This window comes from Antechinus flavipes, chromosome 1 (genome assembly GCF_016432865.1).
Source record: "Antechinus flavipes isolate AdamAnt ecotype Samford, QLD, Australia chromosome 1, AdamAnt_v2, whole genome shotgun sequence".
NCBI lineage: Eukaryota > Metazoa > Chordata > Mammalia > Dasyuromorphia > Dasyuridae > Antechinus > Antechinus flavipes.
Window position 1 is genome coordinate 691,147,053 of NC_067398.1, and position 24,780 is coordinate 691,171,832.

Consider the following 24,780-nt stretch of genomic DNA (forward strand, 5'->3'; position numbering starts at 1 on the left):
AACATAAATTAAACTAAGATTTTAATAGTTTAATAATTTTAATAGTGCACTAAAAATTTGGGATACCCTGTAAATAACTAGTCCTATTTGTCTGTCTATTATTTAAAATGTCAGTGCCTTTTTTTTTCTTTCTTAGCTTAAAGTTTGCACTAAGATGTTTGGACATTCTGTAATACTGTATCTTATTTGACTTTCTATTATTAAAAACAACATTTCAATAATTCTCTTTTATTTTTCTTTCCTTTCTCTTTTTGGCTATCCCATCCCTAGTTCTAGTTTCCTTTTCACCTCTTCCAATCAAAAAAAAAAAAAAAGGGGGAAAAAAACTTTTGTGACAAATATGCAACGTTAAGAAGGATAAATTTCCACATTGTCTGTTTCTGAAAATCTATTTCTCTTTCTGCTCCTCTAATTCCTCATCAGGAGCTGGTCCTGAAGAATTATAATTGATTGGCTAATTCACTGATTAGATTTCTTAAGTACCTCAAAGTTGACAAAAACAAAGTCTTGACAATAAAACGGTTACTGTAGGAATTATTCTCCTTTTTGCCATCTGCATCAGTTCATACAAGTCTTCCCTAGTTTCTCTGAGATCATTCTTTTCATCAATTTTTAAGGTGCAATAATATTCCGTCAAGGGGCAGTTAAATGGCACAATAGATAGAGCATTGATCCCCTGAGTTCAAATTTGACTTAGACATTTAACACTTCCTAGCTGTGTGACCCTGGACAAGTAGCTTAACCCCAATTGCCTCACCCCCCCAAAAAAAAATTCCATCACTTTCAAATACTATAACTTGCTTAACAATTACCCTTTTGACAAATACCACCTTCATTTCCAATTCTTTATCACCACAAAAAGAACTGCAAGAAAGAATTTCAAACATATGGATCCATTTCCTCTTTGGGGGCTACCTCTGAGTCATTCTCCACTTTTTTCTCTCTCTTAACCCCAGCTCATATCCAATCAATTACCACAACAATGGTGTCAAACTCAAATAAAAAAGGTGAGGGCTGCCACTGATGGGTACAAAAAATCCCTGAGGGTGAACTATTTAGTTTTAAAATGTAATATCTATATTTTATCATATTTTAATTTATTTTGTTAAATATTTCTCAATTATCTTTTTATCTAGTCCAGGAATCATTTGGGAGTGTGGTGACTCATATTTGACCAGCAAACCAAGTATCTGATACTTCTGTACAGCATCTCCAACTTCTGTACCCATTATTTAACTCATGGCCACCCACCTGGTTCAGGCCCCCAATCACTGTTTGCCAAAACTTTCAAAAAACTACATCCTCTCTCTGATCCTAAGCTCTTTATAGAGCTGCCAAGATAAACTGGCACAAATCTTCGTCACTCCCACCCTAGAAGTTTCAGTGGCTCCCTATTGCCTTGTCTCAGGGATAAAATAGAAATTTTTGTGTTTGATACTTAAAATTTGGTTCTACCCCTTTTCCAGAATAACTACACTTTCTGCTCCTTGAACACAAAAATATATTTCCTGCTTCTGTACAAAACCTAGAATATATTCTACCTTTGCTTCTTTGATAGCTGGTGACATGGTTGATAGAGCATTGGCCCCGGAGTAAATTAAGACCTGATTTCAAATTCAACTTCAAACACTAGCTGTGCGATATTAGGCAAGTCACTTCATCTTTCCTTGCCTCAGATTTTTCAACTGTAGCACTTACCTTCCAGAATTGTTGGGAGAGCAAATGAGATATTTATAAATTGTTTATCACAGTCTCTGGAACATAGTAGGTTCTTAACCAATATTTATTGATTGAAAATAAGATATTTTGTAAAATGCTTAGTGCTGTGCCTGACAATACTTAATATTTAAAAGTTAATGAATATTTTCAGCAATACAATGATCTATGACTACTTGAAAGGACTTAAGATGAAAGATGCTCTCCATATCCAGAGAAAGAGTACAGATTGAATCATACTATTTTTTGGGAGGGATGGATCTTACAACATTGACTTTCATGTAAATGTTTTGCATTAAAGGAGGGTGGAAGTAGGGAGAAAGGGAAAGAATCTGGAACTCAAAATTTTAAAAACAAAAATTGTTTTACATGTAACTGGGGAAAATAAAAAATGTCAAAAAAAAGAAATGATGCAAAATTCAAAAAAAAAATAAAAATAGAAACTTCTTTAAAAATATAGTCAATGAATATTTATTGACTATTGATTGAAAATAAGGTATTTGTGAAATTCTTACTGGCAGATAGTGGGCTCTTAATGTCTATTGATTATTGATTGAAAATAAGATATTTGCAAAATGCTTAACAGTGCCTGACACATTTAGCAGCTAATAAATATTTAATGGCTAATTAATAGCTAGTGAATACTTGTTGATTGTCTATTAATTGAAAATATAGAGTGCTGAGACTATCTGGCATATAGTAGGCTCTTAAATGTCTATTGATTGAAAATAGGATAAATAGGATAATATCTGCAAAATATTTAACACAGTGCTTAGCATATATTAAGTTCTTAATACTCGTGTCCATCCCCCACGACATGTAAGCTCTTTGAAGGTAATACCTAATTTTGATTTGTCTTTAGATTTAAGTGCCTAGCAGAGTGCCTGGCACACAGTAGGTGCTTAACCAATTGTTGGATTGGATTAGAAGCCCATTTTTCTTTTGTCCTGTCCTCAGTGCAAAGGAAGAAGAGTAGCCAATTGCATCTGTCTTTGAGACAGCTTTGTTTGGTCATTCCCATTACAGAGTTCCTCTGGCTTCCACATTTTTAAGGGAAACCTCTAAGCAGGAGATTGTTCTCCCCGCTCTGTTCTTGCTGGTTTCTTCATTGATGGGGAAAGGCTTGATCATTCCCCATTTGGTTGACAGGTTGCTCTCATCTCCTGTCTATACTATTGGGTGTAACTTCTAATCATACCATGCTTTACTTTTCCATTTAACTCTTTCCCAGCTTCTTGACCTGCTGGCCCATTATCACCCAGAATCCCAGATAGATCTCTACCCAACTACCTGTGGGGAGGGCGGGCACTGTGGTCTTGTGTAATGACCGCGTATTTAAAATCAGCCGGAGTCAGGAACTCAGGTTAAGGGAAAAATCTTCAGTCTTTATTGAAGTGAAGAGGTGAAAAAAGATTGTGATAGCAAACATAGGCAAGAAAGATTGCCATAGCAATATGGGCAGCTGCGACAGGAAGCCAGCTAGCAGAGAGCTAGGGAGAGATCTGAGCTCTCCTCCCCTTCCTTTTTCACTCCCCTGCCTCCACCCATCAGAATCGTCATTTCCTATACAACACATCAGGACTTGCACAAAGAGTGGGCCGGGGCCATTCTTTCTCCAAGCTTATATATTAATAGAGTATGGTCTAATTACTATTTAGCCTCATGTGCTTGGGACCTCAGTGCATCAACTCAAGCCTCAGCCCATTACAGTCTTGGAGCAGATCTCTATCCACTGTATTGAAGAGCAGGTTGTCAATAAGACTTGAGAGGTTATAGCTTTTCTTGGTCTTTGCTTCCTTATCTCTGAATTTCTGAATTGGAAGTGATCTCAGAGGCTATCTCCTCCAATCCATATAAGAATTGTCTCCATATCCTACTCTATTGGGGTCATCCAACCTCCACTTGAATACTTTAACTGATGGGAAGCCCCCTTCTTTCCAAGATGATCCATTTCACTTTTGGTTGACTCTCATCAGTAGAAAGGTTTTCCTTAGACCCTCACTTCTACTTTTCTCTTTTGGTACCGAGGAGATAATTCCTTTTACACTAAAGCTTTTTGAGCATTATTATGTCATCTCCCTCTCCCCCAGCTCCATCATTAGTGGCAGCTAAAAGGCACAGTGGATGGAATCTTGGTCCTAAAGCTCAAGACCCCCCAGGTTTATATCCAGATTTAGATACCTATTAACTCTGTGATCCTTGGCAGGTCACTTGATCTGTTTACCTCATTTTTCTCACTTGTAAAATGGGGATAATAAGGACTCCTATATTCTAGGATAGTTTATAGAATGACATATTTGTACTTATTCTAGTGCTTGGCACAAAGTAGGCATTCTATAAAAGCTTGTTCTCTTTCTTCCCCACCCCCACCCCAGTCTTCTCCTTCCCCATTTCCTTTAATTGATAGATTTAATTTCCTAGTCTTTTCACTTCTGGATATTCCATTTTTTTCAGTGCTAGATGGTTCTGTATCTAAAGCAAAGGCTATCCAGTCAAGAAAACCTGAATTGGAATTCTTCCTCAGACAATTTAGCTGTGTGACAAGTCAATCATTTTTTGTGTCAGTTTCCTCATCTTCAAAATGGGGATATTAATAGCACTTCCCTCAAGAGTTATTGTGGAGATCAAATGAGTTAATGTATTTAAAAATAATTTGCAAAACTTAAAGCACCATATAGGTATTATTATTAGCCTTAAAATAAGATTGTAATACCCATAACTAAATTCAGCATTCTCAATGTGGTCTAATCAAGGAAAAACTACAGTAAGATTATCAATCTCTTCTTATGCGCATGTTATTAGTTTTGTTCAGTCATTTTTTTCTGTCATTTTCCATCATTCTTCACACCCTTGTTTGGAGTTTTCTTAGCAAAGTTATTGGAGTGTTTTGCCATTTCCTTCTCCACTTAACTTACAGATAAGGAAACTTAGAGGCAAACAAGATTAAGTGACTTATCCAGAGTCACATAACTCCTAAGTGTCTGAGGCTGGATTTGAACTCAAGACTTCCTGATTCCACTTCCTGACTCAGTCCTCTATTTACTGCACCACCTAGCTGCCTTTATCTTAATTATCTTAGGAAATATAAAAATAACCCATCCTATCCTACAGGATCACCTATTCTGAGCTGCCTCATTGAAAACATCTAGTGTTTGTCATTTCTTTATTTTAAGATTCTCAAGGTAGTTCATCAACTTCTTCCAACATGCTAAGCTGGTAACTCCGAAACTTCTTCTTTTTTCCTTGTTAAATATGGACCCAGCGACAAATCTCCTTTGTTCCAGAGGTACTTGGGATCTATAGACTGTTCGTGTCCACCTGTTAGAAAGCTGAAAACTGATCCCATAAGTACTGTCATCAATGTCCCCAAAGTGCTGAGGTAGAGGTAAGAAAGGGAATATAAACTATTCATTAGAAAATTTCTTTTGACAGTCGTTTTCCAGGGCACCACGACTGAGTATTCGATTAAGCCAGTCAAATTCAGAGGCAAGCTTCTAGTCATGGTACAATTTGCCACAGAAAGGGGTAAAGGTAATGTCCTGGAAGGAGGTGGAGGGTAAAAATAAGCCCCAACTCCAGTCCATATCGAGAAAGAAAATCCAAACATCAGACCGATAAACGAACCGAGCGAGTTGGCGTAAGGATTTAAAAGTCCCAGAGTAAACAGACCCAACAGAGGTCCTCCGATCATCCCGAATATGCTGAGGGCGGCCTGTAACAGGCCTCCCATCAAGGAGGCCAGGGCAGCCATCCCGATACAAAGTATCCCGAAGAACACGCTAATTCCTTGAGAAAGCAGAGACAGAGTCTTCTGTGAAGGTGAAACCAACTGCGGTTTGATGAGATCTTCTACAGTTACGGCGGCGAGAGCGGTGATGCTGGTGGACACGGTGCTCAAGGTGCCGCTGTAAGCGCTGGACACAAAAAGCCCGGGCAGGCCCGGGTAGTCGCTGAGGATCTGCAGGGCCAGGTAGGGCATGAGCTGATCCGGGGCTCTGATCTTGTGAGACGTCCACGGGTCGCAGTCTCGAAACATCGAGTAGAGTGACAAGCCACTTAGAACCGCGCAGGCGAGGATTATCCAGAGGCCCAGGAGATTTAAATAAAGGGCTAGTCTTGCGTGGCTTTTGCTTTTACAAGCCAGGTATCTCTGCACTTGGGACTGGTTGACGCCATAAATGCTAGTCCACGTGAAGGTACCGCCTATTACAATTGTCCAGAAAGTGTGTCTCTGTAAAGGATTCAGATTAAAGTCCCATATTCTTAATCTCCCTCCCTCCTCGGCGTGTTCTATGACGTTACTTATTCCGCCTTGAAGTTTTGAGGTCTGTATGATAACTGAAGAAAACCCTGCGATCATAATCACGGATTGGAACACATCCGTCCAGATGACGGCTTTGAGGCCTCCCAACGCGCAGTAGAAGGTACAGACGAGTCCCGTAGTCACCACCGCACCCCAGAGTTCGAAACCCGTGACTTGATTCAAAGCGAGAGCCGGGGCATAAATAACGATTCCGGTGTAGAGAATCGTCTGCGTGATAAAGAAAAATGTTCCGAGGAGACGGACTAACTTATTAAATCGAAGCTCTAGGTACTCGTAGGTGCTGCTGATCCGGAGCCGGTAGAACACGGGCATGTAGACCTCCGTGGTGATGATGACCACCAGGGTGTAGGAGATGCAGAAGAGCGAGAACATGGCCCCAAAGCGGTAGACTTCAGCCGGGGTGCCCAACACGGTGACTGCGGACATGAAGCTGGCCGTGAGGGATAATGACACAGGGACCCCTGACATCTGGCGGCCCCCCATCAGGAATTCCGTTTCCGTCTGCTTGCCTCTTTCTACCCAAGCGTAGTAGACTCCAATAGAGGCTGAGATGAGCAACATGAATATGAACACCATGTAGTCCCATTTTGTGAAGTCTTCTGACATGGAGGCAGCTCACTCTGTATGCATGTACCTCAGAAAGATTCAATCTTGAGACTGGATTTAGATGCAGGATGATGAGTGACTTGGGAAATATGTGTAAGAGATACAGATGGCTAAGGCTCTCGAGTGGAAGAATAATTCATCCTGCTATTTCTAGGGGACGCTAACATCTTCTGACTATTACGGCACCGCTCCTTTCTGGTCTCTAGTAGTATATGGTCTCTGCCCGGCTGATGTGCCTGTTTATTGGTCTCCTGGTTACTGCCCACCAGTGTTCCACTGAGCACATGACTTCTATGAGGTAGTGCTTGCCCAGATGGGGAGGTCATAGAGCTTCTTTCTCTCTGCCACCAATTTCTGGATTCAGTGGGAAAGACTTACCTCTTTTCAACAAAAAGCTCTGTTAGCTCTCCTAGCGTGTTGAGTTTAAGCCTTAACAGTTTAAGGGAAGGACATTTCTCATGTGCCAAGTTCAGACTAAGGAAAAGTCGCAGTGATTTCTCCACATCTGTCCATTCCCAGAACCCGTGGTTAAAAACTTTTCTCTCTAGAAGGAAGGCTTTTGTTCCCAAGGGGCCAAGGTCTTTTGGAGTACAGTCAGAGAGCCCAAGTTCTTTAATATGTCTTTGAATAGCAAATTCCTTCTCACCAGAGCCAAGATTTCTGTCCTCAGACTATTTCTACTCTAGGGTAAGAAAGCATATATAATTCTTGTTTAATTCCCTCATGGGGACTTGTAACCTTCAAGTACCTTCAAGTAATTCAGTACTTCTAACCTTCAAGAAGTACACTATTTAGCAGGGAATATGAGTCGCATACAAAATAACTTTTAATTTAAACCAAAATGCCACTAGACTGTAATAGAGATCCAAGCAAAGTTAAAAGGGAGAGGGCGGTTTTGGGTGGGTGATTTCAGGGAATGTTTCATGGAAGACAAGGCCTTTTGATCTGGATCTTTAAAAATGATAGACGGTCAACAAGCAGAAACTGAGAATTGGCCGGCATAAAGAAAGTCATGGAAGTGGTAACCTAATTTGGGTGATGTATAGGGGTGGGAGAGAAGGCTAGAAAGATGGATCGGAGCCAGCTTGTGAAGAGTTTGGATCTTATTCGTTGGATGCTGCAAGATTTTTGAAAAGTGGAAGGATGAGATCAGAGCTAGATATTAGGCTCTCCTGGACAGTTGGGTGGCTCAGTGGATAGAGTGCCGGGCCTAGAGTCAGAAAGTAAGCGGTGATGATGGTGGTTGCTGGTCGTTCAGTCTTTTTCAGTCCTGTCCAATTCTTCATGCCCCCATTTCTTGGCAAAGATATTGGAGTGGTTTGCCATTTTCTTCTTCGGTTCATTTTACAGATTGGGAAACTGAGGCAAACAGGGGCAAGTGACTTGCCCACAGTCACACAACTAGGAAGTGTCTGAGTCCAGATTTAAATTCAGTCTTTGTGACTCCAGGCCCTGGACAAGTCATTTAAAATCTGCTTGCCTTGATAGTTGGTGGATCGGTTGGGGAAGATGCTCCCCTCACTCAATCTTGTTGAAAACATTTGCCCAGTTACTGGGATATGGCCACTGCTAATGCTATAGCTTCTAGGAGCCAGAGACGAGAGTTAAGAGAAAGGTAGACACCCAATGGTGGGTGAGCAACTCTCACACAGAGCAATTGATAAGATTTAGGGGTAACAAAATGGAAGGCTTCCAGAGCCTAGGTTCCTTGTATCATTAATAGAAATAGGAAAATCTGGAGGACGGATGAAGGGAGATAATGACTCAGTGTTAGATATGTTGAGTTTAATAGTCTATAGAGACATCAAGGTAGGATCAAGGAGGTGCCAGTTGGAGACATAACATTCAGTCGATTTGATTTTAAACTTCTCTATATTGCACACCTGTGTCTCTAGACTTTCTCCACACATCATAACAGCCTCCTCAGCATGGAAGTTCATTTTTGTCCTTGTGGTCTCTTTCTCTGATTGGCTATTTCCTTCCACCTCCCTTTTAAGGAATTTTATTATTCTCGGGACTCTATTCCTGACTTTTCCCCTTGGCCGGTATCTCCTCCTCCTCTACTTTTCAGCTTTTATGTGTTGCCATCCCTCCTTAGAATATAAATGCTTTGAGAGCAGGGATTATTTTTCTTTCTGCCTGTGTTTGTATTCCAAGCCCTTATTAGAGTGTGCGGCACACATTAAACTTTTAATAAATGCTTCTGGATTTGGTTTGATTTGATGTGATAACTTAAGAAAAAGGTTATTTCCATGCTATTTCTTCCACTAGAATGTGAGCTCCTTGAGGATAGGGCTTATTTTTTGTTTGTTTGTTTCCCCACATCTTTAGCAGTTCCTAAAACATAGTAAGTGCTTAATAAATACTGGTTCCCTTGATTTGACTTGATTTTACAATTTAAGGAAAACAATTATTTACATGTTGTCACTTCTGCTAGAATGTATATTCCTTTTTTTAAAAAATTTTTATTCTTTTAATTGTTTTAATATTTCTTTTTTTAAAGCTTATTATTTTCAAAACATATGCATAGGCAGTTTTCTACATTCATCCTTACAAAACCTTGTGTTCCAAATTTTTTCCCTCACTTCTTCCTACCCTCTCCCCTAGATGGCAAGTAATTCAACATATGTTAAACATATGTATTTCTTCTGGACATATTTCCACAATTATGCCGTACAGGAAAAATCAGATCAAAAAGAAAAAAAATGGAAAGAAAACACAATACAAGCAAACAACAACAAAAAGGTAAAAATTCTATGTTGTGATTCACACTCAGTCCCTCCCCCTGTCCCCTTTCTGGGAGCAGATGGTTCGCTGCTGAAAAGAGCCCCATCCATCAGAGTTGATCATCACACGATCTTGTTGTTTCTGTGTACAATGTTCTCCTGGTTCTGCTCATTTCACTTAGCATCAGTTCATCTAAGTCTCTCCAGGTCTCATTCTTCTGATTGTTTCTTACAGAACAAGAATATTTCATAGCACGCATATGTAGGCATGTGTTCCTGTATGTATGTGCATTTGCATGGGTCTATTGTATATGTGTATGAGTATGTATGTATGTATATGTATATGTGTTTATGTGTATCTGTATATGTGTTCATGTGCATACATGCATGTTTGTGTGACTGCATGTGACTGCAGTTGCAATCTGCACATGTATTTACATGTGACCACACACACGCTTGAATAGGTGTACATACATGCATGTTTGTGTGTCTGCATGTGTGTTTGAGCATGTAATCTGTATTTGCATGTTTACATGTGTATATATTTTCCTATGTGAATACTTGTGTGTATGCATGTATGTATATGTTTATATGTATGTTCATGTGTCTGCACGCATGTTTCTGCATGGGACTTTATTTGCACATTTACATGTGTATGTCTATACGTGAATGTGTGCATACATGTGTTTGCATTATGTATGCAGACACTTATATGTTTATATGCATGCTCGAGTGTCTGCACTCGTGCTTGTGCATGGGCCTGTATCAGCACATTTACATGTATATATGCTTTTATATGTGAATATATGTAGGTATATATGTTTGTATTTGTGTATGCATGTGCATATATGTATGTTTGTGTGTCTGTATTTGCAGGTTTGCATATGTATATGTTTTATACCCAAATACATGCATGTATATGTGTGTTTGTGTTGTGTAGGCATGCATAGTACATATGTTTATATGCATGTTTGTGTGACTGCATGTGTTTGTGTATGTGTCTGTATTTGCATATGTATGGGTTTTTATATGTGAATATGTGTAGGCATATGGGTTTACATTTGTGTATGCATGCCTGTGTGTCTGCATGTGTGTTTGTGTATGTGTCTGTATCTGCAAATTTTCACATATGTATGTTTTATATGCAAATATGTGTATTATATGTGTGTTTGCATTGTGTATTCATGCATATGTTTACATTCATGTTTGTCTGCATGTGTGTTTGTGCATGTGTCTGTATTTGCATATTTCTGCGTATGTGTTTTTACATGTGAATATGGGTAGGTATATGTGTTTGCATTTATGTATGTGTATATGTGTATATATGTATGTTTGTGTATCTGCATGTGTGTTTGTGTATGTGTCTGTATTTGCATATTTCCACGTGCATATGTTTTATATGTAAATACGTGCATGTATATGTGTTTGCACAGGCATCTGCATGTGCATACATGTCTATTTGTGTCTGCATACGTGTTTGTATATGTGCACTGTGCCTGTATTTGTGTGTTTACGGTGCACATGTGTTTTATATGTATGTGTGCATATGTACACATGCGTGTCTGTATGTCTGTGTATGTGCATGTGCCAAAAACTTGAAATGTGCTTTAGCTACATTTTCTTTAAAAATAAAACTCATCTTTATTGTATAATAAATGATTTAAAAAGAAGGCTTCCTGCCTCGAAACCAGGGATCCCGGCCTTGCTTCCCAGCTCTGCTCCCAGGGCAGTTTGGGCAGGTTTCTTGGCCTCCTTATCTGAAGAAGGAGCGGGTGGGATTCAGTGATTTCCAAGCTCCCTTCCAGCTCTGAATGTGGGAGCCCCGGATCCTCAGTGTAGAAAGCTGCATTCAGAGAGCAAGGTCCAATGGCCATCTTGATTGTGTGCAATAGTAAGGAAAAGAGCCCGCACTTTCTGGCTGGAGAAGCACGTGCTCTCTGTCACTAGGATTTGCCCGGCTATTTGGGGGTTCAGGGGGTGGGGTTAGAATTTGACTCTGATGGTTTCAGAACAGTTTCCTGCAATGACAATTACTTTCAGAGGGAAGATTTCTAGATGACATGGTCCTACCACACTAGGCCTGCCTAATATTGACTTATAATAAACATGGATGAGTTCCTCCACGTTCCAACTCATTATGGAGAGATAATTAAAAAATGCCTCTTCTGTCTAACACATCTGCTGCCTTTAGCGAAGAGTCAACCCATTTCCAAGATTAATGATGGCTACGGTTGAAAGGAACTTGTAGCTGGCAGTATCTCTTGAGGCTTGAGAGAATTATTATTATTATTATTATTACTACTATTACTATTACTGTTATTGTTGTTATTGCTCTTATTATCTCAGTTCTGCTCATTTCCTCCCCAACAGGCCTCAAATAGAAATGATCCTAGAACAAGGTGCTACCCAACCACATTTTTTATTGAATGTTCTTCTATTAAAAAAAAAAAAAAAGAATGTTCTTCTATTCCAAAAGTGGATAAAATAACTCTTTTTCCCCCTTTCTCTTCCTATCCCTTTCTCCTTCTCTTCCATCTTCCTCTCATCTCTTTCTTCTCCCCCTTTTTCTTACTCTACTTTCTTCCCTTTTTTCTTTCTTTCCTCCTCCTCCTCCTTCCATTTCTACTTCTTCTCTCTGCAGAAAGGAGAATTGAGTTCAAATTCCCCTTGGATATCTGCTAGTGATCTAATAAGGCAGGTAATTAGGTTCTCTGTTCCTCAGTTTACCTTGCTACAAAATGAGGGGTTTGGACTTGCTGGATCCAGACTTACGCCTATGATGCTGTGATTCTAGTTACGTGACCTTGGACATGTCCCTTAATCTCCCTGGTCCTCGGTTTCCAGAAGGGCCTGGATTCACTAGGATCTCTTCCAGCTTTAGGTCCAGGAGTCAGGAATCCCCTAAAACCTTTCCTCTGCTCCTTTGCCTGTCGTTGCTGGGCCTCCAAAGGCCTTCTCCATGGCTGATCTAGCAGGGGGAGCCGGCCGGGCTTAGGTGTTCCTGCCTGCCCAGCCTCAGCCCCAGGGTCACCTCCAGGCCTGGCCCGGAGGCCCCAGAGGCAGGGCTCTAGCTCGGGCAGAGCTGCTGCCATTAGTCAGGGCTAAATGACTTCAGCGAGCTCACGCGCCCGGGCTGCCTGCCCTACATCCCTTTGCAAGGGAAAGGACTTATTAGCTCATAAAACGACTGGGAGTGGGGTGGGGGTGGGAGGAGGCTAATTTGCAGCCCAACTCCTGGGGAATATAAATGACCAAATTTTCCCCGGCCCGAAAGACAATAGCAGAAGGTTATCCCGAGCCGCGCGCTGGCTGTTAATTAGAGGGACTGCTCAGATCATTAGTTTTTGCTCAGCCCTCTCCCCCCACCCCCTGCCCTGTCCCGATTCCTTATTAACTTGCCCTACTCTCCCAGCCATTTGCATCCAGCCCAGCCGGACCTCTCCCTCGCACCCTGGCAGGTGAAAACACCAATCCCCAAGCTCCGAGCAGCCTTTGGAGCTGGATGTTGGTCAGAGCGGGAGGCCCTGCCCAGGGACCCAGCCCTAGGAGTTTGTAGCTTTCCCATGGTGGCTTTTCCGTCCCTCTTTACAGAAAAGGAAACTGATTCTCAGAGACCAGTAATGATTTTGTGTTATACAAAGTGTCAGGGGCAGAGCTGGGAAGTTTAGAAACTAGGTCACCGGATCCTAGTTGGAGCTCTCTCTCTGTCTCTTTGTCTGGGTCTGTCTGTCTCTGTCTCTCACTTAGTCTCTCTCTTTGTCTTTCTCTGTCTCTCTGACTCTGTCAGTCTTTGTCTCTCTCTTTGTCTCTGTTTCTCTGTCTCCATCTGTCTCTCTCTCACTTTTTCTCTTTGTATGTCCGTCTGTCTATCTCTGTCTGTCTTTTTGTCTCTCTGCCTCTGACAGTCTTTGTCTCTCTCTGTGTCTCTGTCTCTATCTGTCTGTCTCTCTCTCACTTTGTCTTTCTCTTTGTATGTCTATCTGTCTGTCTATCTCTGTCTCTCTCTTTCTCTGTCTCTCTGTCTCTGTCAGTCTCTGTTTCTCTGTCTCTGTCTCTTGCTTTGTCTCTCTCTTTGTCTCTGTCTCTGTATGTGTCTCTTTCTATTTCTATCTGTATCTCTCTGTCTCTTGCTGTATCTCTCTTTGTCTCTCTCTCTCTCTGTATTTGTCTCTGTTTCTGTCTGTTTGTCTCTCTGTGTCTGTGTCTCTGTTTCTATCTCTCTGTCTCTGCTCCTGGGTTTTTTTTTTCTTTTTCCCTCCCTGGTTCTGTATCTCTTTCCCTCTCTGTCTCCCTTTCCTTCTTTGTCTCCCTTTCCCTCTCTCTCCCTCTCCCCCTCTCCATCTCTCTCCTTCCCTCCCCCTTCTCCATTCTATGTTCTGTGTTCTAGCAGTCCAGGTTCCAAGCAAGATCTCTTCCAGCTCTAACATTCTAAATTACATATTCTAATAACCTGTGTCTAAGCTGCTTTTTATCTCTAATATTCAATATTCTTTGTTCTAGCAGTTCAAGTTCTAAAGGCTCTTCTATCTCCAACATTCTGTGCTCTATTCCAGAATTCTAATTTCTAAAGTCCATTTGGAGGATATAGGAAAGGACTCTTTAATGGAGACATCTTTGAAAGACATCATTTTAGTTTCTATGTGGAAGGACTTGCATCTTTTGATGTTATGTGATTGCTTACTTTTATTTTTGTTGTAATACGGTACATGAACATCATCAAATGAGATCATATCTGTAAAGTGCTTTGCAAATCTTAAAAAGGTATATAAATATAGACTTTAATTACTATTTTTGTTAATATCTACTGATGAGGTTTGAATGCCCTCAATTCCTGGTGGTCATGAGGTGAGTGGCAATAAGTGAGTTGTTAAACTATCCCCTTTAATCATGCCACGGGTTAAAAGTGAAAGAATTCACTCATTCCCGAATTATTAGTTGCAAAATGAAAATTTATTGTTGGATAGAAACCAGTTTACCAAGAGACTGACTTCTATAGTGGCAGAGTTCTATTGGGAAATGGAATTTTACACTGAGAGAATCAGTGGGCAGGGTCCAATCCATCTGCAAAGAGCTTAGTTGAGGGAAGCTGTTATATTGGGTATCTTGGTGGGGGCTGGGACAGTCCCAGCTGATTAGACCAGATTTCCTCAATTGAATGAGAATTTAGAATTTCCATGGGAATGGATTTGCCCCTGCATAGTGTTGCTTCTCTCCTCCTGGAAGGATGGGCCCTGTCTCTAGACTCCTTGGAGTCTGGGAGATCCTGATCTCTGAGATCAGAAAAGGGGACAAAATCTCAGAATGATAATCTTAAAGGGAACACAACTTCGGTAAAGGGAACAGTTTCCCTCCTTCTTCACTACTACTTGTCTCTAACATTCTAAAATTTTATATTCTAACATTCAATGTTTTCAGATTCCTTTCAATTCTAACATACAGTATTGTATATTCTAATATTCTGTAACCTAGGGTACGTTCTAGCTCTAACATTCTCAGTTGTGATATCTCTCTGTAATATCTCTCTGTTTGACCCCTTCTGGCCTGTATACTAAGATAATTTCCAGTTTGGACATTCAGGGTTCCCTGAATCTAGACTCAAGACTTTGGGAAGCACCACAGCATTTTAAAAGACTAGTGACTCTCAAAGTGGGATCTTTCAGCATCCTTCAGATGGTCCGTTATCTCGTCCTCTGGGAACCCCATAATGAATATCACAAAAAAACCACGATTCTACTGAGCTAAAATTCATTTTCTTTTCAATGAATTGTAGGAGTTGAGAAAGAGGAGTGAATAACCATCGATTCAACCCCCATTCTGTTCCAAGCATTATGCTAAGTATTTCACAAATATGCTCTCCTTGGATCCACACAATAGCCTTATGCTATTATTATCATCTTTTTATAGTGGGGGAAAGTGAGTCAGAAATAGAGAAGCCCCCATTACACATAACTGTCCGCAAAGCAGAAAGTCTTATCCCAGCATATAGTTAATGAGAATCTAAGGGCAAATATGATGAACTGGAAGCTGGGGGAGCTGTGTTCTAGATCCAGCTCTATAATGAACTTGCCAGGGAACCTTTGATTAAATCATTTTCTGATTCAGTTTCTTTCTCTGGAGAATGGAGATAATCACCTCACTTTGAAATTTCTCTGGAGAATGGAGATAATCACCTCTACTTTGAAAAGTGATTGGGATATTCAAATGAGAGAATATTTGCATTTCCTCCAGAACATAGCACTGAATTGGGCACACTGCCTTCCCCCAATTTTTTTCTGAAATTCTGTATGTATTATTGACTGGGAGGTGTGCTTTTTTATGTTCTTGCTGTATCACTATTGTTCTCTAAAAGCTCATTGTCTTCCTGGTTAATTGATATCAACTGATAATCATGTTTTGAAAAAGCTCACCAGTGGGAACTCTTGAGTTGTAAAGAATGACTGAATAAAGCCTCGATTAATTAGGGGAATTTTCCAATATTTATGAGTCCCTCGTTAACCTCTGAGGAGTCCCTGGGACCATTGAGAGGAGTTTGAACAGTTCAGTTTTGGCCACCAATCTGCCAGTGGAGTTTGGGAGAATAAATGCAGACCTTGTACAACCCAAGTACATCTGATAGCTAGCATATGGAGGAGGGATTAGCTTTTTTTCTGCTTGGCCCAGAGGGTAGAACGTGGAGCAGTGGGTGCATGTTACCAAGGCCTGTTTGGGGGACTTGGAATATTCCAGACAAGGAGAGCTATCCTGAAGTGGAGCAGACTGCCCCAGGGTTTGGTTAAGTCCTTGATCACAAGAAATCTTCAAGCAAAGACTTGATCACTTGCTGGGTGTATTATCCAGGGGGTTATTCTTTAGGTACAGGTTGGATTGAATTGCCTCTAATTCCACTCTTACTTGAGAAACTGTTTCTAGTATAACCCTCCCTCACTCCCCACCCCCAAAAAACAAAAACAAAAACAGTTAGGTTCAAATTTGGACAGTGCACGGCCTTCTATAAGTTCCACAATTGGAGAGCCATACAATGTCCTGGGGCAGAGAGGGGAAGGGGGTTCTAGTAACTGTGCAGACCTGGGCAATCACTTGTCCTTCCAAACCTTTATAAAATGTAGCTAATATCTGCCATGCTCATCTATTGTGGAACAAGATTCCAGTGGAGATGGGGAAGTAAGAGTTAATTCTCCACACTCCCACATCAGCTAGAACTGAGAAGAAGGAGAGAAGAGGGAAAAAAGTGAAGAGAAGGGAAGGAGAGAAGAGAAAAGAGAAAAAAGAAGAGCAGCAAAGAATGATGAGAGGAAGAGAAGAGGAAAGGAGAGATAAGGGAAGAGAGAAGAGGAATGGAGAGAGAAGAGGAAAGAAGAGATAAGGGAAGAGAGAGAGATGAGGAAGAAGAGATAAGGGAAGAGAGAGAAGAGAAAAGGAGAAATAAGGGAAGAGGGAGAGAAGAGGAAAAGAGAGATAAGGGAAGATGGAGAGAAGAGAAAAGGAGAGATAAGGGAAGAGAGAGAGAAGAAGAGAGATAAGGGAAGAGAGAGAGAAGAGGAAGAAGAGAGATAAGGGAAGAGAGAGAAAAAAGGAGAGATAAGGGAAGAGAGAGAGAAGGGGAAGAAGAGAGATAAGGGAAGATGGAGATAAGAGAAAAGGAGAGATAAGGGAAGAGAGAGAGAAGAAGAGAGATAAGGGAAGAGGAGAGAAGAGGAAGAAGAGAGATAAGGGAAGAGGGAGAGAAGAGGAAGGAGAGAGATAAGGAAGAGAGAGAGAAGAGGAAAGGAGATAAGGGAAGAGGGAGAGAAGAGGAAAAGAGAGATAAGGGAAGAGAGAGAGAAGAAAGGAGAGAGATAAGAGGGAGAGAAAAAAAGAGAGAAGAGAGAAGAAAAGAAAGATGAAAGGTGGAGATAATTATGCCTTTGGGGGGAAAAGCCAGCCAAAGGAAAACACATCTGGATGATTTGGTTCAATATCTTTAGAGTTGATGGGCTTTTAAAAGAAGTTTTCCTGTGTCCTCTAGGAAACCTTCAGGTTTCGCATTTCCTGCCCACTCTGGTTTGTTTCCTGAGCGAAACCCACAGATATTGGGTGACTGGGAACAGAGCTGGGAGGGGGATGCACTCACACAAAGCTCTTTGCTCCCCCCATCCCCACCCCCCGCAGTGTTGTTGAGGTCACTGTGATTTCCTGTTACCTTGTAATAATTGATGGCAAGTCTAGCTGACGGCTGCATGAGCTCATCTGCATTACAAGCTATTGTGTTACTGTAGTAACAGGAAATGTTCCCTGGCATCACTGTGGCTGATTTATGGCTTCCAGCATCCCCGAAATTGGGATGGACCCAAGGACAAATTGGGACGGACCCAAGGACGGGGCCTGTTTCCCTGGGGGAAATGCCAGACAAAGAGGGTGGGATTTATTTGCAGGAGGCAGAATTGAGAATTTTTTTTTTTAAACAAAAGAAAAGGGAAATTTTAGCAGCCAAATCAGACGACTTCCTTCCTTCCTCTCTGTTCCTTCTTCATCTCAATATGATGAGGAGAATATTGAATTTGGGGGTAACATTGACTGTCCTACCCATCATCTCCTCTGACTCAAAAAACAGCATGGCCAAATGGACTGAATTCTGTATTTGAAATTTGAATGACCTGGATTCTAATCTTGCTTCAAAAAGTTCTCCATTTGGAGATTTGGAGAAAGTAATTGATCTTTTCTGAGTCTCAGTGTCCTCATCTGTAAAAAAAAAAAAAAAATGAGCAGACTAGGTGACCTCTAGGAATCCTTATATGCTCACATCTATGATCTCAAGAAATTTCCTTCCCAAAGCACCAAAGCCTTATTCAGGGGTCCTCAAACTACAGCCTTTGGGTCAGATGCAGCAGCTGAGGACGTTTATCCCCGTCACCCAGGGCTATGAAATTTCTTTATTTAAAGGCCCACAAAACAAAGGTTTTGTTTTTACTATAGTCCGCCCCTCCAACAGTCTGAGGGACAGTGAACTAGCCCCCTATTTAAAAAGTCTGAGGAGCACTGCCTTAGTAGAATGTAAAACTGTCTGAGCAGTTAGGTGGTGCCATATTGCATAGAACACTGGACTTGAAGTCAGACTTATTTTCCTGAGTTCAGATCCAACCTCAGACACTTCCTAGCTGTGTGACCCTGGGAAAGTCACTTAACTCATTTGCCTCAGTTTCCTTATAGGTAAAATGAGCTGGAGAAGGAAGTAGCAAACTGGTATCTCTGCCAAGAAAATCCCAAATGGGGTTACAGAGAATAGGACACTGAACAATAACTAATAAATAGTTCCAGATACAGAGTAGGTAGTTCATAAATATTTTAAAATTAATTTGTCTTTTCCTTCATAGTCAGAATGCCTGTGACCCTGGACAAGTCATTTAATGTCTCAATGATCTTATGGTCTTTGGACAACAACCCCCTTTTGGTCTCTAAGAGCCAATAGCCCCCAGACTAGAATGGCTCTGGGGTCAAAAGCTATGGATGGCAAGATTCAGAGTCAGCTCCAGCTAGTAATGTAGGTCATATGAATAGAGGGGATCTTGGTGGGGGGAGAGAGAGATCATTAGATTGTGGTTCAGTTTTTTTCAGTCATGTCCAGTTCTTCATGATCCTATTTGGTTTTTCAGGGTGGGGAGGTTATTTTTATGGCAGTGGTTTCCTTCTCTAGCTCATTTTACAGATGAGGAAACTGAGGTAAACAGAATTCAATGACTTGCCCTGGGTCACACACCTAGTAAATGTCTGATTCAGGTTTTCCTGACTCCAGGCCCAGTATCTGCTGTGACCTAGCAGCCTGGGAGAAGGAGGGAGAGTATGTGTGTGGGGGGAATCCTGAGAGTCAAGAGAAAGTTGGGAAAGAAGTGAACATTTCCTTAAATGATAGTGTCATGACAGAATTCACCAATCAGAGGAGGAGGGCCCAGGAGTGGGAGAATTTCTGAGTAGAAATGATATTGGGATGGGAAAGTCCGGAGTCATGAGCTTAGATGAGAATTCTCTTAAATGGAGATATATGTAGATAGGTGAGGAGAGATGCTCATATCATCATATATAACAAAGATACCACTAGGGTAGGGCAACAGGGGCTTTTCCCTAAGGCCACAAATTTAGAAGGTGGTTGCAGTACAACAGTTAAAAAGACAATGCTTAGCACTTAGTTAATAAAAACAGTTGAAACATGTCGATCATAAGCAGCAATGAGCTTCTCCTCTTCATCCACAATTGCTCATTTCCATCATGCTATGGCACCCTCAACTACCATTGGATCTGTACCTCAAAGTTGCTACCTTTTCCCCGTGGGGTAGCATATTAGCCACCTCTTCTCTGCTCCCTCACAAGTGCCAGTGAACTTCTGGCTGCTTGCCTCAGATACCCTACTCTATAGTCCAGATGCACGGTTCTGCATCTAACCCTAAAAAAGAGAAGCATCCTAATCCATGCTACGTTGATTTAAGCCTCCACGAAAGCCAGATGTAGTGAGGATGCATTGCTTTGGAGGACAGAACAATCCCTTGTTGAAATCTGGGCTTTTTCAGGAGGGGCCGGAAGAAGGAGGGTAGGGGATGTTTCCCTGACTCCCTCAAGTACTCTGCTCCGTAATCTGCTCACAGTTAGATGTGTGAGAAGAGAGAAATGGAAGGGGGCCCCATGTGCAGGGGGATCTGATGCTTTTCTATAGACCCCAAAGCGTTAATTATCCTGTCAGCACACTGCTGAAGCTGTAACCAGGGAACTGCCGGGCTGGTCCCCTGGGCATTCTTCGGCACATTATTTAAAATATGTTCCAGTTTTTGAACTACCCACTAATTCAGTACTAGAAGCTGGGGGGCTTGCCCCTCCCCAGGCAGACACTGTGCTTTATCTCTATGAATAAAGATGAAAAATGACCCTAGGATGTTTAGCAAGGGAGATACAAATTAGCCCACTATGTACTTCCCTGTGCCTGTCAGGGATCCAGCTCAAAGCATCGAGAGGCTGTTGGTGTTCCTTCTCTGAGGCTAGAGAGATGGCTTCATAGGAGCGTGGAGTTGGAAGGACGTTCCAGTCCAACTTGAACCAGAATCCTCTCTGTGTCATTCCTGACTAGAGATCATCTGATCCTCTCTGCTCTCCAAGCCACCCATCCTACGTTCCACTAGCTTAATTGCTGGGAAACTTTTCCCTTGGAGTAAATCTCTTTGCCATTTCCATCTGGATGTAGCTCTTAATTCTGACTTCTAGGGGTCAAGGTAAACCTATTCCCCAATGGTGAGTCCAGATATGTCCAATTCTTCATCCTCATTTGGTATTTTCTTGGCAAAGATAGTGAGATTTCATTTTCCATCTCATTTTACAGATGAGGAACTAACAGAAATAGGGTGATGTGACTTGCCCAGGGTCACACAGTTAGTAAGCATCTGAGGCTGAATTTGAATTCAGATCTTCCTGATTCTAGGTCTGACACTCTATCCATTATGCTTCTATCTTACCCTTCAAATACTGGAAGGTGGTCATGTTTTCCTTGAGGTCTCATTTCTCCTGGATAAATAAACCTAGTTCCTTCCATAGAAAGTGATTAGGTTAGTCAATAACTTCCTTATCAATTGGCAGGAAGATGCTTTCAACTTTGAAGCCCACTTTCTGATACATACATAGCTCTGCACTTGCATAAATTAATGGGAAAAGTCTTAGAGATGGGATATTATTTCTAACACTCTCTGGCTGCTCTTTTTGGACTCTGGCCTGATGTCTCATAAATTTTAGTGTCTAATAAACATTAAGTGTCTAATAAATGTGTGTCAAATTAAATTCATATCACAGGACCATAGAATGACAGTTGGAAGGGAACTTAGAAATGATTCAGTTCAATTTTCTCCTTGATGGATAAGAAATTGAAGGATCATTATGGGGGAGGCAGAGCCAAGATGGTGGAAAGACATCAAGAAGTTACCTGAACTCTCCCCTGTTTTCCTCAGAAATAACTTGAAATCAAGGCTCTGAACAGATTCTGGAATGACAGAACCTATAAAGAGACAGGATGAAACAATTTGCCAGTCCAAGATAGCTTAGAAGGACTTTGGGAAATATCAGTCTAACTTGGGAGAAAGGGGAGCACAGCCCAATTTAGACAGTGTCTACACAAGCCAGCAAGAGGGTTTTAGCTATAACATAGATCAGCAGTCAAGTTCCCTCAGTTCTGACTCAAGGGGACAGTAGCACAGCAGACTGGTGGTGGAACCTGCAACCTCCAACTCAGATGGCAAATTGCCGGCCCTGGAAACCAGGCAGCAACAGACAGGACTAGATCGGGCAGCCTGTCAAGAGCAAAGGGGCTAAGTCACCAAACATCAGTACTCAAAGGCAAACTTCAAAGTTCCTGGAAGCTCAGAACTGCTTGAGAAGCTAGGGGCAGCACCTGCTTAATTAACCCCAGGAGAAGAGCCCAGCTTTCAAAACCACAAAATTGGCAAAAGAAAGAGAAAATGAGCAAGAAACAAAAAAGAACCTTGACCATAAAAAGCTACTATTGTAACAGGGAAAATCAAAACACCAACTCACAAGAGAATAGAATGCTTATAAGTGAAACTTCAAAGGAGGATATGAATTGGTCTCAAGCCCAAAGAGCTTGTTGGAAAATCTCAAAAAGGATTTTAAATGTCAAATAAGAGAGGGAGAAAAAAAATTGGGAAAGGAAATGAAAAGTATGCAAGAGAGAGTCAACAGCTTAGAACAGGAAAGCCAAAAATATTGACTGAAGAAAACAATTCCTTTAAAGATACAATTGGCCAAATACCAAAAAAAAAATCCACTGAAGAAAAAATTCCTTTAAAATGAGAATTAGCCAGATAGAAAAGGAAGTACAAAAGCTAACTCAAGAAAATTATGTTATATATTTTAACATATTACCTGCCATCTTGGGGAGGGAGTGGGAGGAAGAAGGGGGAAATTTGGAACACAAGATTTTGCAAAAGTCAATGTTGAAAAATTATCCATGCATATGTTTTAAAAATAAAAAGCTTTAATTAAAAAAATAAAATTAGATTGATTTTCTAAAAAAATAAAGAAAAGAAAATCATATGTTAAGAGCTAGAATTGGATACATGAAAGCTAATGACATCCAGAATTAGTCAAACAAGATAAAAATAATGAAAAAAAAGAAGAAAATGGAGGAAGGAATTGAGCCCTCAGAACAATCACATGTTGGAGAATCAAGATTTCAGTCAAGGTGCTTTGAACTCCAAACCTAGTGGTATTAAAAACATACCATTAGAGCATCTTTCTGGTACCATTTAAATATGCATTGGAGTGCTCAGAAATATGCTCTGTAATTATTAATAATAAGAAAAATAGCTCCCACTTGTCAGTTTTTGTCCCAAAGAGATCTTCAGTGAACCTGTAGAAAATGAGGTAATGACCCCATGCTCTTGAATTCAATGACAAAATGTCGTCTCCCAGTGTGATATTCTGCAGAACTTTCAAGGGCTCAAATGGAGCTATGATCTCATCAATTTGGGGCTTCTTTCCAATGACACAGTCTATAGAACATTAACCATAAGTAGGAGAATAGACAGAGAGCACTCCATTCTAGGACTATCTGAATATAGAAAAAAAGGGGAGCAAAATGACAAAAATGACAACAATAATAAATCAACAAGCGTATATTAAGTGCCTTCTCCTATTCTGTCGGACACTGAACTAGGTGTGAAGTATGTAAAAGCAAAGGCAAAAACTACAAAGGCAATCCCTGCCCTCAAATAGCTTCCAATCTAGAGGTCTATAGAATTGTGCGATAGGCAAAGTACTTTCTAGACATTATCTTGTTTGATCTTCATAATGATATGGAAGGCAGAAGCTAAAGGTATTATTACTACCATTTTATGGACAAACAAGAAAATATTCAACCATTTCAACCCAAGAGCTATTTATTAGAAGCCTGCACAGTAGACTGAGCTCTGGAGATACAAACACAGAAAAAGAGACCTTTACAATCTATGTGTAAGAAAATACATTACAGTCCAAGAACATATATGATTAAGGATCCAGTTCAATAAGTGATGGATATACAGAGTTTCTGCCCTCAAAGAGTTTGTATTTTCTGAAAGAGTGTGGTAATTGGGAGAGGATTTGGAGAAATATAAAGTAAATATAGACAATTAGGTGGCACGGTGGGTAGAGCAATCAGGCCTGGAGGAAGACCTGAGTTCAAATCTAGCCTCAGACACTTAATAGCTATGTGACCCTGGGCAAGCCACTTAATCGTATAAAATTATCTGGAGAAAGAAATGGCAAACCACTCCGGTATCTTTGTGAAGATACATCCAAACGGGTCACGAAGGCTCTGACATGATTGAAAAAATGACTAAATACCCATGTAGATATAAAATAATACCAAGTAATTCCAAGAAGAATTGTACTCTGCAAACTTTGTATAGATTCTTATCACTGCAGAGAAGGAAAATGAAATCAAGAGAGGGAAGCTTACAAAGTCAATCTGTGACAAAATCTAGTTAGATTGCTGGTCCACTGCTTTCCCTGCTACACAAGTGACCTGAGCTCTATCTCCAATGACTCTTGCTTTCTAAGATAACATATTCTTCCATTTCTTGATGAAAAAAATGGAGGTTTTTCTCTTCCTTCTAATATGGCTCTTGCTGTTTACTATAAATAATCAAATGAGATGCTCTTTCCCTCCTCCCCTCCCCGCCCTCTCCCACACTCCAAAGCCTTAATTATCTCCATGCAACTTCACTGTCATGGATCCTTTGAATAAGAGCCAAAATTAGCCCCAGTGGAATCCACTATTTCATATTTGCACACACTTGAAGTGGGGGTCAAGAAGGAACGACAGGGGGACTCAGAGAAGTACATCACGGGGGGATTCCCATCTGTTCACACTCCAGTCTCACCCTCATGCCCTAGATACTGATTCCCCACTAAACTAAGTTCAATCTTTTTCTGGGTAAGCTTTCCCTCGAGGCTTCAAAGTCTGTAGTTTTTCAAGCAATAAAGTGTGACTAACAGCATTGGCTACCACGGCAGGGTCAAGAATGTCTGCCCCACCAGCCACTTTGGTGCATCTGTACCAGGTCAGTGTCTTTACTGAAGAGCAAATGATGGATGGCTCTAATAAGCTTCTCTGGATAGCATGAAATTCACCCAGGCCAGGAGCGGAGAAGGATTCCCACTGGTTAGGAGCCTGACTGGTGTGTTCTACTATTACATAGGATTACAGAATCCTAGGAGATTCAGGGACCTCAAAGAAGCGATCTCAGAGGTCATTTAGTACCTGAATGAGCATTCCCACTATACCTGTCTTTGGCCATCCAAGGATGCTTAAAGGATACCACTGAGAGGGAGTCCACTATGTCCCTATGTATGTAGTTTTTATATACATATATTTATATATATATATATTTTTTAATGAAA

General features: G+C 40.9%; 1 protein-coding gene across 1 annotated transcript; it reads right to left on the bottom strand.

The window, feature by feature from the left end:
- Positions 1 to 4,862: 4,862 nt before the first annotated feature.
- On the bottom strand, positions 4,863 to 6,884 carry LOC127543624 (sodium-coupled monocarboxylate transporter 1-like). Its single transcript, XM_051969844.1, has one exon. It carries the CDS (start codon positions 6,644 to 6,646, stop codon positions 4,925 to 4,927), a length of 1,722 nt encoding a protein of 573 aa, XP_051825804.1. The 5' UTR covers positions 6,647 to 6,884; the 3' UTR covers positions 4,863 to 4,924.
- Positions 6,885 to 24,780: the final 17,896 nt, after the last annotated feature.